Source organism: Vitis riparia, chromosome 18 (assembly GCF_004353265.1).
Source record: "Vitis riparia cultivar Riparia Gloire de Montpellier isolate 1030 chromosome 18, EGFV_Vit.rip_1.0, whole genome shotgun sequence".
Taxonomy (NCBI): domain Eukaryota; kingdom Viridiplantae; phylum Streptophyta; class Magnoliopsida; order Vitales; family Vitaceae; genus Vitis; species Vitis riparia.
The window spans coordinates 14,579,311-14,595,777 of record NC_048448.1 but is presented as its reverse complement, the minus strand read 5'-3'; the positions used below and the strand labels follow the sequence as shown (position 1 = coordinate 14,595,777).

General features: G+C 36.7%; 1 protein-coding gene across 2 annotated transcripts; it reads left to right on the top strand.

Annotated features, from left to right (window-relative positions):
* The first annotated feature begins 2,594 nt into the window (after window positions 1–2,594).
* Window positions 2,595–14,938, top strand: LOC117906390 (PH, RCC1 and FYVE domains-containing protein 1-like). Of its 2 annotated transcripts, XM_034819392.1 has the most exons (9): window positions 2,595–3,150; window positions 4,903–4,989; window positions 6,985–7,074; window positions 7,234–7,320; window positions 7,424–7,543; window positions 8,437–10,536; window positions 10,627–10,773; window positions 11,286–11,836; window positions 14,166–14,938. In XM_034819392.1, the coding sequence occupies exons 1-9, from the start codon at window positions 3,103–3,105 to the stop codon at window positions 14,323–14,325; spliced, it is 3,390 nt and encodes a 1,129-aa protein (XP_034675283.1). In that variant the 5' UTR covers window positions 2,595–3,102; the 3' UTR covers window positions 14,326–14,938. The 2 variants fall into 2 exon arrangements, with proteins under 2 accessions (XP_034675283.1, XP_034675285.1); XM_034819394.1 differs by lacking the exon at window positions 4,903–4,989 and having other exon boundaries at window positions 7,424–7,544; window positions 8,435–10,536.
* The last annotated feature ends 1,529 nt before the right edge of the window (window positions 14,939–16,467 follow it).

The following is a 16,467-nucleotide window of genomic DNA, read 5'->3' as shown; positions in this document are numbered from 1 at the left end:
GCTTCACATCTATCTCTATTCCACCCCTGTGAAAACACCCTTTTATAGCCAAACACGCCTTTACTTTTACCGTTGAATTTTATTTTCTTATTTAAGATTTAATTGTCATGTCTAAGTGATTGAACCCATTTTCTAAATTAATTTTTTTAATTTTTAAATAATCCCATTTAATTTTTTTAAAAAAGAAGGCCAGCAGAAAGGGATGGTTGGAGACATTTTCTGCTGAATATTCAACCGTTTTGCGGTCAAAGTCAAAAATACAAAAAGTAAAAGTCCAAGTATTGGGCGGTTGAAATAATCTGATTAAACGGTGGGCATGCATGCAATCTCATGTAGACCTCATCTGCCAGACACGGTCGCTCACACACCAGATCGAAAAGAACAGAGGTGGGAGGGCTCGTCCTTCAAGAAATTCCCAAATCCAAGGGGTGCTTTGGTCATTTCAAGATAGACTTCCCAAAAGCAAAGAAAGATCGCGTAATAATAACCTCTTTCTAAATCCGTAATTAAATACTAATTAAAATAAAAACGTTGCTTTTCCTCAATTTCTGAGATACCTACACGTGATATCACATATCACGGGCTCTGCTATCCTCTACATTGCCTCCACGTCCGGTGACTCCAATTACCTATTAAAAGTTTTCAATCCTCTAAAGTAAAATTTAAAATTAATATCTCAAATTTTAAAATTAATTTTTAAGGATATAAAGTAAATTCATAAGTTATTTTTACATTATGTTTTATATATATGACTTATTATTATTTTTTTAATTTTAAAAATGGGAAGTTTATCCAAACTATACTTAAATTTATTGCTTTAATGTTTTTCTAATAATTATAATTGAAAACTGTTCATAATTTCGTATTTTAAATTATTTAATACTAATAATTGAAAATTTTAGATTTAGACTGACCCAAAATGAAATTGTATAAGCAACAACCTTGATCTCTTCCTTTATTAACATAATTAATATAAAAAATAATTTCTAATCAACTTTAACAATTTATTAAAAAAATAAATTTTGAGTTTGAAAAAGAAAGTAATTTAATATACTAATTAGTATATACAAAAGATTTTTACAACTTTAACAATATAACATAATTTTTTTATTTATTATTTTTAATAATTTAATTACCAATATTATCATCACATTATTATTATTATTATTATTTTAAGAAAAATATTAAAATATGATATATTTTACCTTTCATTTTTATTCATTCTACAAACCAAAAACTAACATGTCATAGCATATCTTATTAGATACTTACAATATTATTTTTATTTTTTTCACCATTTCCAGCATGGCTTGATTGATTGATTTTATTAACCAGAATAAGTTAGATTAAACACCAACACTTAATTGAACTAAAACCTTGATTTCATTTTCCAATCCAACCAATTTCCTGCAAGATTCATAAGACCCTAAAATTCAGAAAAACTTTTAGTATTCAAACTATTTTTCCAATGATGATTTGGCAAGATATGATTTTCCTACAATAATCTCCTCGATTGACTCCCAAATCTGGAATCATCCGCCGAAGTTAACGGCTTAAAATCTCTGGCGCACGTACTCCCGAGAAGTACCCGATCTCTCCTCCCAGACGCCCCCGCTGCAAATCCGCCAAGCACTCACCAACCGTACTCTCTTGAGCAATGATAAAAGTACAACTCAGCCTTTATTTGGCCGCCACGTCAATCTCGTACAGGGTCAGTTCCGTCATTTTGTCATCTTCCCTTAGCCACAGCACCAACACCACCCTTGTTGTCCAATTTACGAACTTGCCCCCATGTCCCCCGAACGTTGGTGCAACTTCTAGAATTTTAATATTGAAAAAATAATTAAACTTTGTCTTTGATTTTTTTCAAAATTTTAAAAATTTACAAAGACATTCCAAATACGACTTTTAAATTTTCACGTGACTTTTCGTCTCCAATCTAACACGTGATTTCCGCAGGAAAGGAATTTCAAAATTAGTTTTGTTGGAAAAGTATTTAGCATATGACTTCTACCTAATGTGGGTGGGACAACTTTTAAATTTTACCGTTTCTTTAGACTAGGATTTATAGAACATAAAAATAAGAATAAAAATGGAGATAAAAGAATATCATGTGATGGAAAATTTAAATTTTTATAATAAATTTTTATTCATATTTATAATTAATAGTTATATATACATTAATTTTTGAATATTTGATATTCCATGTACCAATAAATGAAGGAAAATGTAAAGAGAAATCAATGTTAATAGCAATTATTATTCTTAATTTTTTTTTATTTTTTAATTATTATAATTATTAATTGTTTGAAGATAATTTTTTTTTTTTTTAAAAAAACTAGCATTCTTGTGAAATCGAAATTTATAGTACTTTCTTTTTAAATAATGAATTCATGAATACGAGACTTGCATAGAAGATGACACGAGGAAGTAGATGTAATTTCAAAGATATTAAAAGCGGTAACAGAAATTATGTAAAAGTAGAGGGGAGGAAAGTAGAATTAGGAGAAATGGTGAATATTGTAATGTTTTTACCTTATTGGAAATGTCATCTCATATTTCTTTTCGTTCTCAGACGATTTCATGCTTTTTTTCCCATCTTTTGACTCGTACTTACGCGGACTCGACTCCGGACTTAAATCCGATTCTCTTTGCTTCCTCTGATTTTCTCTCTCCTCTTCCCCTCCGGTTCTCCGTTTCGTCGCCGCTCTTCGTCCGCTTCCGCCGGACTTTCTCTCCGGGGACCCCTTTGTCTCTGAATCTTTGTTTCTTTTCTCCGGGAGGGCGGTTTCGTCAACTCCGAAGCATTGTTGTGAGTCCACGGCCAGTCCACGAATCGTCACGAACTGTGAACGTAGTTTGCAGGGAGTTTCGATTTCGGTGGAGTTGGTAGGGTTTAGGTTTCTTGTGGTTGAGGACTGGGGAGAGTTGCAGATCTAGGGTTTAACGGCGTCGTTTTGGGGGTGGAATATTGGTGGAGAGTAGACGTTGATGGTAGTGTACGGACGAGAGTTTCGTCGTCGTGGTGGAAGCTTATGATGACCGGAGCACCTGAACGCGGTGGCAGAGGGTGGTGGTGTTTCGGCGAATCTTTCACATGGAATGGCAGATCTTGTTAGCTACGGTAATGCAGAGCGTGACGTCGAGCAGGTAATTTTTTTTTCCTGATTTGCTTTTCTTTCTATATTTTTTTCCTCTTGAAATTTGGAGTGAAATTGTGTTTTCTTTCTTTTTTTTTTTTCTGGATTATTTTTGGTGGATATCTTCGCTTCATTCAATTTCAATTTCTCTAGAATCTTCAGAAGTAAGATATATGGAGGATGGCGACAAGTGACCATTTCCTTGTTGAATTTAGAAATTTGATGCATTTGTTGAGGAAATGGGGATGGGCCGGTGGAGTTTTGAGCTTTGTGGTCTTTTCATGGAATATCAACTGGTGGTATAGTTGAAATTTGTGACATTTGAAAGAATAGGCTGTGGTGATGTTTTATTAGGATTGGTCTTGGAGGAGTTCGACATTTTTCTACCAGTTCAACTGGGGGAACCTTTCAAGGCAGGGTATATACTGAGGAATTTGAGAAGGCTGGATCAAAAGATGTTTTGGCTTGTAGATAGTATAGGTAGATGTGTTTTGTTGAGGGTTTCCACTTGAATCCGTGGAAGTTTGGAAAACAGAGGATCGTATTTGAAGAAATTTGGTTTTGTGATGGAAAGAATGGGATAGGGGGATCTGCAATGACCCACGATGAACTGCCTCTCAAATATGCCACTCATTGCACGATTAATGATTATCAATGATTTGTGCTGAAAGGGGATATATCCCATGGTGCACTTTTTGAATAATATTTTTTCATGAAAATTGTCACGGTTAATTAACAAATTCAATGACATTGCACACATCAATTCATTCTTGATCCATTTTTTGAATTGTATACCAAACTTTTATGATGTATTTATTACTTTTGCACACATGAAAACATTTAGATGGATTTGGATGGTGACACATGGATATCAAGATTCTAAAAATGGAAATCATGTATTTTGGAAAATTATAATTTTTGTGCTGGCAGTTTTGAAGTTATGACCAGTATAAGGTGCTCAAATCTGTCACATGAAATTTACTACAATTACTTAACACATTAACAACCTGTTATTTATGTTAGTATGGGTAGCAATGCTGATGGAGCTCTCTGCTATAGGTCTAAGGGTTCAAAATCATTATTACCTATCAAAAAATAAAGAAGGGTTCAAAATCATTATAATGCCTAGTCCATTTAATCCTCTTGAACTGTAAGTTATGGAATCAACTTTGAGAACCTACTTTAGGGAAGTTGGGCGTGTCTTTTATCATAGTTGACATTTAGAATTTGTTTGTGGTATCTCCCATCCTTATTAGCAGAACAATAGGCATAAAATGTGTCTATCTGCAATCTTGAAATAATGAACACGGTTTCATTATCCTATGAAACCTAAAATGATACAGTGGCATCCTACCTTCAACAGTCTCCTGTTTGGTGTTCTCTGCCTTCTTATCATTGTTTTTTGCATCCCAACTGTAACAATAATGGGAACAGAACATCTTCCTCTCATAATTTACTACTAGGATTTCCTAAATGACATGTAAAAAACCTTAGTTTGCCACTGGATTGCAGTAAGTCAATTGTCAACTACCTATATGTGTCAATTGAGGTTCTCCCTATGGCATAACAAAATGCACAGTTATGTTTCTCCACAAACTCTGGTGATTTATGCAGCAATTTAGCATTTGCTTTTGCATATCTGTTGTAACATTATTACAACCTAATGATACTATCTGTGTTCTTGTCCTGGTATTTTTCATTTGTATCTTTTTGTGCCAGTGGTTGGTTTCTCATGGTTGCAAATGATCTTTACCTTTTGCAGGCATTAATTGCTCTTAAGAAGGGTGCTCAACTGCTTAAATATGGTCGTAAAGGGAAGCCCAAATTTTGTCCTTTTAGACTTTCCAATGTAAGTTAGATACTTAAATATTTTAGTGCTGTCAGATCATAGTGCTACACTTGCTGTTTGGAGTAGATAATTTTTTAAATTAAGGTATGCTTAAATTCGGAGGGATGCTGAAACAATTATGAGTTTAAACTGTTTCTTCTCCCTGATAACAGCAGGTCTATCAGTAGCATCTTGTGTGTGAAATGATTTCTTTTTTCCGTATTGCAAAATTTGTCACTGAGATTATAATGTGATCTGTTGGATGACTGACACAAAGCATTGGGCTTTTCTCTTAATGATTAAATTAGGATTCCCATTTACTTATTTTTTTTTAGAGGGCAAAATTAGGCTTCATCTGAGATTCTATGGTCTGATAGGGAGTCAAGACCAATCAATAAACAAGTAGTTTAAACTATAGTAGTTAGAATAACTCAAGGAAAACAAATTACAGTGTCTAAAACAGTGAAGGCATGCTTTTCTCTTGGACAAAAGAAATGGTATTTCTACTTCAACTTCTCAAGACGTAATGTAACTGAAATCAGCCTTCTAAACACCTAAAGTGAATCCATTTTTAGATCCCATGGAAATACCCTTTAGCGGGTCAAACCTTTTTCCGCATAATGACAAGTTGACAACTTCCATTTAAAATCAGATTGCAATGAACTCAGTTACAATTCATATAGGAATGGGCCAGCATTTAAATTAGTAAACAATTTGAAACTAATTGAACTTTGAATGACATCTAAACATTAGAAAACTCAGATTATAACTTTATGAGTGCTATTAGTTGCTAAGTATCATCAAAATATCTTAAAATTATACAAGTACGACATAGATAAAAATATAGAGAGCAATCCTAGGTTTCATATTGGAAGGCAGAATCCACTGGTTTCCTATCCATCATCTTCACTGTTAAGATGATTGGAAGGTCAAATTTTGTGTATAATAAATTACAAAACAATTCTCAAAGCATGAGTCAGCCTTTTGACTAACTTGGACACCAACATTGCACATTTTGGTAACGTTATTTTATTTTTTTGATTGGCAGTATTTTGTTAATTTCATTTGTTGACTTACAACTCTGCAGCTAACAATTTTAGGATAAATGTAAGATCTCCCTCACTTAGTAGTATGTATTTTTGTTTTATTAGTGATTCTGTGCTTGTTTGCAAGTATCAGGGTAGAGTCTTATTCCTACCGTATGTGGTTGGTAAGATTGATTTTGTTCAGCTCTTCCATGTTAGTCGCATAATTGCATCTGTGGCTGATTGCACATGCTATAATCTATCAATTTTCCTTGCCATTTAAATAGTCTGGCAGATTTTTAAGTTGGTAAAATTTTTCTGAGCTTCCTGTCTATTGCAATTCTTATTCAGTTAGGATGGGAAATAGTGAGTGGTTCTGAAAACAAATATACAAGTGCTTCTTCTGTTAGACATTATTCTTTCTTTCTGCATTCTTTTCTTAAAAATAGATAACAAAGAATATTATATGCAAATCATAAACATACAAGGGTGCACATAAGATAAAACCTTAGAAACAAACAAGGCCCACACTACATAAAAAAAATGCATTCCCACTCAGGAGCCTTAGGAATTCAATTCCCTACAAGACTGACAAGGGATCTAGGACCCCTCTTTGCCAATGTATCCGCCTCCTAGTTAGTTTATATCCTCCTCTCCAATAATTGGCTTGACAGGCTGTGTTAGTTTTTGGTTGTTGATAAATATTGGAACATTAAATAAGGAGTTCCAAAAATTCTACCATATTGCCTGAGACTTTGCTCAGGTGGCAAAGGATTGGGGTGGGAATGGAGAGCTCCAAGCTTGGTTCCATGAAATGCAAAAGGAAAGTTACCTTTGAGAAAATTATTCTACCTATGCATGGCTTGCTATAAGATTTTACTTTGTTGGCTTTTTTACTATCTGATATATGGTTTATTAGTCCATATCTTTGCCTCTTCACGTTTGAATTTCTTCCATATCTACTTACCAATTCTTTGTTTAAAAATCACAGGATGAATCATCTCTGATCTGGATTTCAAGTAGTGGCGAAAGAATTTTGAAGTTAGCTTCTGTCTCTAGAATTATTCCTGGACAAAGAACTGTGAGATTCCTACTTTATGATTCTAATGTTTTACCAAGATAATCTACCCTCCTTGTATTTGATTAAACAAACAGTTCTTTCACTTATAGCTTCCAACCAAATCCTTATTTATTTTATTTTATTTTTATTTTTTCTTTTTTTGTAATAATTATACTGCAGGCTGTTTTCCAACGATATCTACGTCCTGAGAAGGATTATTTGTCATTTTCTCTTATATACAACAACGGAAAGCGATCTCTTGATCTGGTTGGTGTGAAATTTTGGATTTCCATCCATGGTTATTTGATTAGTCTATTCGTTATTTTCTTTTTGCTGCATGAATACTTAAGATTTAATGTGTTGTTTTTAGATTTGCAAGGACAAAGTTGAGGCAGAAGTGTGGATTGCTGGGCTCAAAGCTTTGATTTCCTCTGGTCAAGGTGGGCGCTCCAAAATTGATGGATGGAGTGATGGAGGCCTCTACTTTGATGTAACTCTACCTACCTAGAAACTTCCTGTGGTTAATTTTTATTACCTGTTTCTTGCCATGTACCATCTCCTACAGACTTGAGTATACTTTGATTCATTGCATTTTGAATGATAACTTAATAATCTTGGTTACTCTAGGTAGTTATTTTTGGGAATTGCACTCCAGCATTTCAACTTTTAGGAATATCAAAACTAACTTATATATTCTAGGAAAACTGTGTGTTTTCTAATGATAAACTTGGTCTTCTTATTCTTGTATCTGAAGTTGTGGAAGAGTAATATTGTACTAGTCCAGATCTTACATTTCCTTGATTTTTGAAATTACTGAAGCCTTCCAATACCTGTTATGTGCTGCTGGTTTGTGCAGTTTTTCCATGCTATCGTGTATGTGCATGCTGCAATTGGGTCAGTGAGTTGATACTTATGAGAAATATAAATTAGATCACCTTTCAAAATGCAAAGTAGATCATCTTTGTACCCTATCAAGTACCTACATGGTGGAATACTGAAATCATGGGCCTGAACACACACTAAAGATGAAAAGGATGAGTGGTGCCAATCAGTTTTCGTAATTGTAGGTTACTAACTCGTATCTGTTTAGAATAGTTATTGTTGCTAGAATTTTTCTAGTTTATGGGGACAGAATTTGTTAAAAGTCTGATTCACTTATTAAAGTCATAGAATGAGCCTTTGTACGGTAAATAGAAGCTCTTTCTTTCTTTCTCTCTTTTTTTTTTTTTCTTTTGTTTTTTGAGGCTATGAGGCACAAACTTTTTTAAGTATGTAGTTTCTGAATTAAAGGTGCATGGGATATTTGTCCTGATAATTATTTTTTGTTACATAGTAATCTCATTATCATGCCTGAGATTTTAATTTGTGGTAAATCAATTTCAGGACAGCAAAGACTTGACTTCGAATAGTCCAAGTGACAGTTCAGTCAGTGCTACACGAGACATTAGCTCTCCAGAAGTTTCTGTCAGTTTGAACTCAAATACTTCTCCCAATAGCTATCGGCCTGAAAATTCTGTGCCTCCTGAAAGGTCACATGTAGCATTAGACCACACAAATATGCAAACAAAAGGATCTGGTTCAGATGCTTTTCGAGTAAGTGTTTCTAGTGCTCCCAGCACTTCCAGTCATGGTTCAGCCCCAGATGATTGTGATGCTTTAGGAGATGTATATATATGGGGTGAGGTTATATGCGATAATTTGGTCAAGGTTGGGGCTGATAAAAATGCTAATTATTTGACCACCAGGGCAGATTTGCTCCTTCCCAAGCCATTGGAGTCCAATGTTGTTTTGGACGTACATCATATAGCCTGTGGTGTCAGGCATGCTGCCCTAGTTACAAGGCAAGGTGAAGTTTTTACATGGGGTGAAGAATCTGGAGGAAGGCTCGGTCATGGCGTTGGGAGAGATGTCATTCAACCTCGTCTGGTTGACTCTTTAGCTTTTACTAGTGTTGATTTTGTTGCCTGTGGAGAGTTCCACACTTGTGCTGTTACGATGGCTGGCGAACTCTTTACATGGGGAGATGGCATGCATAATGCTGGACTACTTGGTCATGGTACTGATGTTAGTCACTGGATACCCAAGAGAATTTCAGGTCCTCTTGAGGGACTTCAAGTTGCTTCAGTAACTTGTGGTCCATGGCACACAGCTTTAGTGACAACAACAAGACAGCTCTTTACATTTGGTGATGGGACATTTGGTGTATTGGGCCATGGTGACAAGGACAATGTTGCATATCCAAGAGAAGTAGAATCTTTATCTGGATTGAGAACAATTGCTGTTGCATGTGGGGTTTGGCACACTGCTGCTGTGGTTGAGGTTATTGTAACACAGTCTAGTGCAAGTGTTTCATCAGGAAAATTATTTACTTGGGGTGATGGAGATAAAAACCGTCTTGGACATGGAGACAAGGAACCCAGGCTTAAACCCACATGCGTGCCAGCACTTATTGAGTACAATTTTCAAAAAGTTGCTTGTGGGCATAGTTTAACTGTTGGGTTGACCACGTCAGGACAAGTTTGTACCATGGGAAGTACTGTCTATGGCCAACTTGGGAACCCCCAATCTGATGGAAAGCTACCTTGCTTTGTAGAAGATAAGCTTCTTGGGGAATGTGTTGAAGAGATTGCCTGTGGTGCGTACCATGTAGCAGTATTAACATCTAGGAATGAGGTCTATACATGGGGAAAGGGGGCTAATGGGAGGTTGGGCCATGGAGATATTGAAGATAGAAAAACACCAACTCTGGTTGAAACTTTGAAGGATAGACATGTCAAATATATTGCTTGTGGTTCAAACTACACAGCAGCTATATGTCTTCATAAATGGGTGTCTGGTGCTGAGCAGTCTCAATGCTCAACCTGTAGACAGGCGTTTGGGTTTACTCGAAAGAGGCACAATTGCTACAATTGTGGACTTGTGCACTGTCATTCATGCAGTTCCAGAAAAGCATTACGAGCTGCATTGGCTCCTAATCCAGGCAAGCCATACCGTGTGTGTGATTCCTGTTATACCAAACTGAACAAGGTGTTGGAAGCAGCAGCTAATAACAGGAGGACTACTGTTCCCCGCCTTTCAGGTGAAAACAAGGATAGGTTAGACAAGGCTGAAATAAGACTGTCCAAATCTGCAATGCCTTCTAATCTAGATTTGATTAAGCAGTTAGATAGCAAAGCTGCCAAACAAGGAAAGAAGGCTGATACTTTCTCCCTAGTTCGACCTTCTCAGGCACCTTTGTTACAGCTAAAAGACGTTGTTTTGTTCAGTGCTGTTGATCTCCGACGAACAGTTCCGAGACCAATTCTTACACCATCTGGAGTTAGTTCTAGGTCTGTGTCACCTTTTTCTAGGAAACCTAGTCCTCCACGCTCTGCTACACCTGTTCCTACAACTTCTGGACTTTCCTTCTCCAAAAGCATTGCTGATAGTTTGAAGAAAACAAATGAACTTTTAAATCAAGAAGTGCTTAAGTTACGTGGACAGGTATGCCAGCTTGAATTTATCAGTTTTAATTTATACTTAGATCTAATAATCTCAATCAGAACTCATTTTGATGATCATGAAACTGGTTAGGTTGAGAGTCTGAGAGAGCGATGTGAACTTCAAGAATTGGAGCTTCAGAAATCAGCAAAGAAAGTTCAAGAAGCTATGGTAGTGGCTACTGAGGAATCTGCTAAATCTAAAGCTGCAAAAGAAGTTATAAAATCGCTTACTGCACAGGTTATTTTCTGGATTCTATATTGCCCTAGATCTCTTGAGGTCCAGTTTTGTATGACAAGTTGTTTAAGTAGTTATATATCAATTATGTGGCTGCCCTGTTGTCATGTATGGAATTTGATGTGTGTGTGTTAGCAGTTGGAAAATTTGGTGCAAGTTAGATGTCTTGTTCTACTAACACCATTATCTGTATTTTTTGTTAAAATTGTGGGTTTTTTTTGTGAGGTTTCATTTTAAAATTTCGTTTTCCAATTATGTGGTTGCCCTGTTGTCTTCATGTATGGAATTCGGTGTGTGTGTGTGTTTAGCAGTTGGAAAATTTGGTGCAAGTTACATGTCTTGTTCTATTAGCACCATTATCCATATTTTTTGTTAAAATTGTGGGTTTTTTTTTAAGGTTTCATTTTCCAATTTCATGTGCTAATTACCTGTTCATTCATTCTCTCGTGCAATACTTGATGAAAAAAATTTGTTTCACTGATGTTCTATTGATTAATCCTTCATTACTGTTCCAGCTCAAAGATATGGCTGAGAGACTGCCACCTGGGGTTTATGATGCTGAATGCATGAGGCCCGCTTACTTACCGAACGGTTTGGAGCCAAATGGCATTCACTATCCTGATTCAAATAGAGAGCGCCATTCAAGATCAGATTCAATCAATGGCTCTTGCTTGGCTTCTCCCACGGGAACCTACTCTGCTGTAATAAATGGAACTCAGGGTTCTACTCAATTGATGAGGGATCCACTTGGAACCAATGAAGCAAATCCATACCAACAGAATCTGGGACTTCTGACCTCCAATGTGAGGGATGAAAATCCAGATATTGGAATGCCAAATGGTGGTGGAGGAGTTCGGACAAGTAGCAGTAGTGTCTCTGAAGCTATCGGTTGCAAGGATTCTGGGCCTCTCCAAGATGGTGAGGGTGGTACAAAATCTAGGAATTCAACTTTGAGTGACAACAGTCAAGTTGAAGCTGAGTGGATTGAACAGTATGAGCCCGGTGTATATATAACCCTTGTGGCCCTTCGTGATGGGACTAGAGATCTCAAAAGAGTGCGCTTCAGGTACTTGACTAAATTACCTTTTGACTCTCTCTCTCTCTCCTGTCCCTGTGTGTGAGTGTATAATATATATAGATGGTGCAAGTAGATTAGCAGATCAGCAATAAGATGTAGTCTAGGAAAAAAATTAGGATCTTTTTTTTTTTGATAGATAAAACCACTCTTATTAAAAAATAAAAAGCGCCACTAGAACGCACCAAAGTACACGAGACGTATATGAAGAGCGCCAAATAGCACTAAAAACAAGAAAGAACCCCAATAATAACACCCTCACGTAACAAAAACCTGATCACTCAACAAAATCAAGTAAAGACATAGAATGTCTCTATATACCACTTTACCCAAGTAAATAAGGAAGAACATCTTAAAAAAAGGGCTGAATGCTCCTCGTTATCAAATGATGGGAGATTCCTTTCTTTCTACACCGTCCAAAAGATACATAATGGAGCCGCTCTCCAAACCTTTTTACGTTTTTTGCCCTCAAATGAATCATGCTAGCCTAAAAGAGCCTCTTTAACAATAGTAGCTTGCATCCAATGGACACCAAAAAGATCAAACAACAACTGTCAAAGGATCCTAACCAGTGAACAACGAAGGAGGATATGATCTATGGATTCTTTCTGTTCTTTGCAAAGAAAATGCCTATTGACCAAAGACTAACCTCTTTTTTGAAGCTGATCTAAAGTCAAAACTTTGCCCTAAGAAGCCTCCCATGCAAAAAAGTTAACTTTAGAGGGGACCCATCAATTCCAAACTACCTACTTTGGAAAAGAAACCATACTCCTTGGTTCCAAAGCGACATATAAATACTTAACAGAGAACTGATTACTGTACAAATTGATCCACACCATCATGTCTTCCCCCACACTATCAATTGCCTTTTCTTGGAACCTAAAAATAAATCCTCTTCAGCTACTTCCTAATCATTCAAAGGTATTGAAAGACAAGGGTTCCAACGATCTCTCTTCCCTGTCTAAACCTAAAGATCCTCCACCCATTCCTCTTTTGAAATAGCTATAGCATACAAAGAAGGGAAAGAAACACACCATGGTTCATCCCGATACCACTTATCCATCCAAAACTTCACTCTCCCATTACCCATCACAAAAGAAAGACTACACAAGAAAGTGTTCTGTTCCTTCCTCCAATTCCATTTGCACAAAAACACCTTATTTGATAAAGATGCCTAATCCCTAACACGCAACACCACCTCCCACCCCCCACCTTGGCGTGCTCTTCCCTAAACACATTGTGGACCACTTCACAGGATGGAACTTTTTCTCCAATCTTCCACCTCCACAAAGGAACTCCCTCTGAATTTTCTCTAATCTCAATTTGATTGTCCTCGGAATAAAGAATAAAGACAAAAAATAAAAGGGAAGGGTCGATAAAGTGCTTTTGATTAGTGTAAGCCTCCCGCCTTTAGAGATGAATTGAGAGTCTTTTATGGAACCTCTCTTTCACCCTATCCCAAACTGCCACTGATCTGAACGGAGCATCCAGAGGCAACCCTAGATAGGTAGAAGGAAGTTTGCCTTCTTTGCACCCTAGCTTTGAAACCAACTCCTCAACTCGTTCCAACTCTACCAGTAGGAATCAACTCACTTTTCTCCAAGTTCACTTTCAGCCCCAAACAAGCTTCAAACCACATGAGTAATTAGCATAAATGAACCATTTGATCTTGGGAAGCTTTACAAAAACAAGAGTATCATCTGTAAACAACAAATGAGACACCTCTTCCCCTTCATCATCTCTTCCCTTCACCTTTACCCTCAAAATATAGCCACCATCTGTGGCTCTTCTGAGAAGGCAACTCAAAGCCTTTATAGCCACAACAAATAAATAAGGAGGCAAAGGTTCCCCTTGTTGCAAGCCTCTAGAGCTTTGAAAGAAACCCGTAGGAGTACCATTAACGATCACTGAAAACCTTGCAAGCGAAATGCACCATTTAATCCATCCTACCCACCTCCAACCAAAATTCATCTTTTCAAGAATGGACAACAAGAAGGTCGAATTGACATGGTCGTATGCCTTTTCAATATCTAACTTAAACAACACACCGACATTATTCTTTAACAAAGAGTCAATGGCCTCATTTGCAATTAGCACTGCATCAAAAATTAGGATCTTCTGATCAACCATATTAATACCAATGGTATCAAGTGCTGTGAAAGGTCTTCATGACAGCTGGTCCAGAGCCATGTAATCATGAGAATTTTTGGCGCTGGCAACCCTCTTTAGTGAGGACCAGAACTTTTTAAACCTAGAGAAAAGAATGGCATCTAATACTGTATTTTACCATTGCAATCTGAAAGTGTAAATGCAAATGCAGCCGAAGAAGATTTGGAGAACATCAAGCCGAGAATTGGTGGTCAGAAAATCGTGAAAAGGTGTATGAGAGATACAATGTTCGTGGGTCGGACAAGTCATCAGTTTCTGGCCAGGCTGCCCGTAGATCAGAGGGAGGCACCTCACCATCTTCCCGACTTTAGAGACATTGGGGGATGGAAGTTCTCCATTTGACACATTTTGTATCAGAGATTCTAATGGTGGGATAAATGTTGTGGAAGGGAGCAAACTCGTCCATCCATTTTTACCCTTTCCCCACTTTTTATTTTTTCTTCTTTTTTTTTTTTATAAATTTATTTCTTTGGCCGATTTCATATTTTGGGTATCTGCCCTTTTTACTTACCTGTTGTATTGTAGTGTATATAAAATCACCAATTGTGAGCTATTAGCAGGAAATTTTTTGTCCATTGCTTTTTCCCATCACAATTTATTTCCCTGCTACCTGGCTGTCTCTGTGCATATGAAATTCGGTATCCATGATCCTCAAGACGGAGCACCAGTGATGGTCTTTGGAGCGTAAGCTCTTCTTCATCTCAACTGATGCCGCCATCACCACCACCAGTAATAGGTCCCTTGTGGTGGTAGTTCGAATGAATCCTTGCTGAAATTATGACCCAGGGGCTAGCTGTTTATCCAGGTTGCACTTGCACTTGGCAAAAGCGTATGGTTCTAAGACAAGACAGTTTCCTTATTGCACAATGGTGAATGACTTGAAGAATCGTGTAGGAGGAAGAAAAAAATTTAGGAAAAGGAAAAGGGAAATCAACAGAGAAAATTTAATGTTAGATTTTGGCTGTGTATTTTTTATATTTGAGCTCTCGTCAGCTTGATGTGACTGAAATCTGTAAATTTAGTGATAGTCTCTTATTCAGTGGAATGATGATACAAATCATTTTTAGTTAAAATCCTAATCAAATGAGGGGAATTGTCATTGATTTTATTTGAAAACAATTCATTTCAAGTAGGGGTGATGGAATTTGATACAAGTCGTGAGCTTGTTTTTGCGAGTTTGAATTTAATATAATCATTTGCATATGAATGGTTTTAGGATTAATTTGTATAACATGAATTTGATTATATATATATATATATATTGTTGAGATATTAATTATATGTAAATTTGATTATAAAAATGAGTTGCACATCATGGTATATATTAAATGATTAAGTAATATTATTTGTGGTGGGTGGGTTGGAGTTGATATATTTAATAGAATATTTAGAGTTGATTTATGTAATAGAATATTTATGCTTTGACATGATACCAACGCCGCTATCAACACAAATTGCCATCCCTCATTTCAAGGAACAAATGTGGTGAAACGAGGGCAATTGCCATTAATTTGAATTGAATCAAGAGGGTTGAAACATGGGGTGCACATTTAGTGGGCCATTCTCATTACAATTGGTGGAGCCTTAAGGCAAAGTCTTTCTTCCCACAAACCATATCTCATCCCTTCCAAGAATGTCCATTTGAAAAAAAATGGAGCCCTGTTTTCTTTTTCAGGGGCAGTTTTTGGTCTAAGTCAACAGTGTTTAAGAAAGTGAACTTGGTTTTAAATTAGAGCTCTGTTTGGTAGCTGCGAAAATATTAGGAAAAGAGAAAACCTAAAATATATATTATTTCCTCTTGCAACATTAGTCCTTGTAGATCATACTATGAGACTGCTTCCATGGATGATGGATGTCTTCCTTATCTACTCTCAGCAAAAGAACACATGAAGGCTTGATTTTGATGGGTCTAAACCATCTTCTGGCAACAATCTCCGGTCGTTATAGCAAGAGAACTCCCCCAGTCGAACAGGGATTAATTAAGGTCTGCTGGGTCTCTCCCAATTACTTAACAAAAGAACAAAAAAAGTTCTGTTGAACTGTTGAAGTACCCATCCTACCGTCCATGCCCTGCCTGGCTTCTAAGACCCCCCATAAGATCAAGTCTCTTACAGCCTTTCTGTTTTGTCCGTTACATGTTTCCTTGTACTTTATCTTTAGTGTGAAAATACAGAAAACCTCCCTAGCAATAAATTCAATTTATCTCATTAACTCCATTGACCATCTTTAACTTCAACATGTCTCTGTTTTCAGTGATATTAAATGGGTTGTCCCAGACATGTTGGCCCATCTTCAGAGGAAGCTTCGGTCTTGGATTTGGTCCCCCTTTTGAGGCTTAATCCTCTTGAAGAAAAACTTAATTTACGCTCTGTTCATCAACAGCCTCAATTCAATTATTTGGCACTTGTACACAAGAAAAAAAAAATTGCATTGAGTAGTTTTGCATCGATTTC

Excerpts from the sequence above, each read along its gene's own strand:
- LOC117906390 (XM_034819392.1), top strand. The coding sequence starts at position 3,103 with ATGGCAGATCTTGTTAGCTACGGTAATGCAGAGCGTGACGTCGAGCAG. Across the intron at positions 4,990-6,984 it reads GTCCTTTTAGACTTTCCAAT|GATGAATCATCTCTGATCTG; the intron begins GTAAGTTAGATA and ends TAAAAATCACAG. Across the intron at positions 10,774-11,285 it reads TAAAATCGCTTACTGCACAG|CTCAAAGATATGGCTGAGAG; the intron begins GTTATTTTCTGG and ends TTACTGTTCCAG.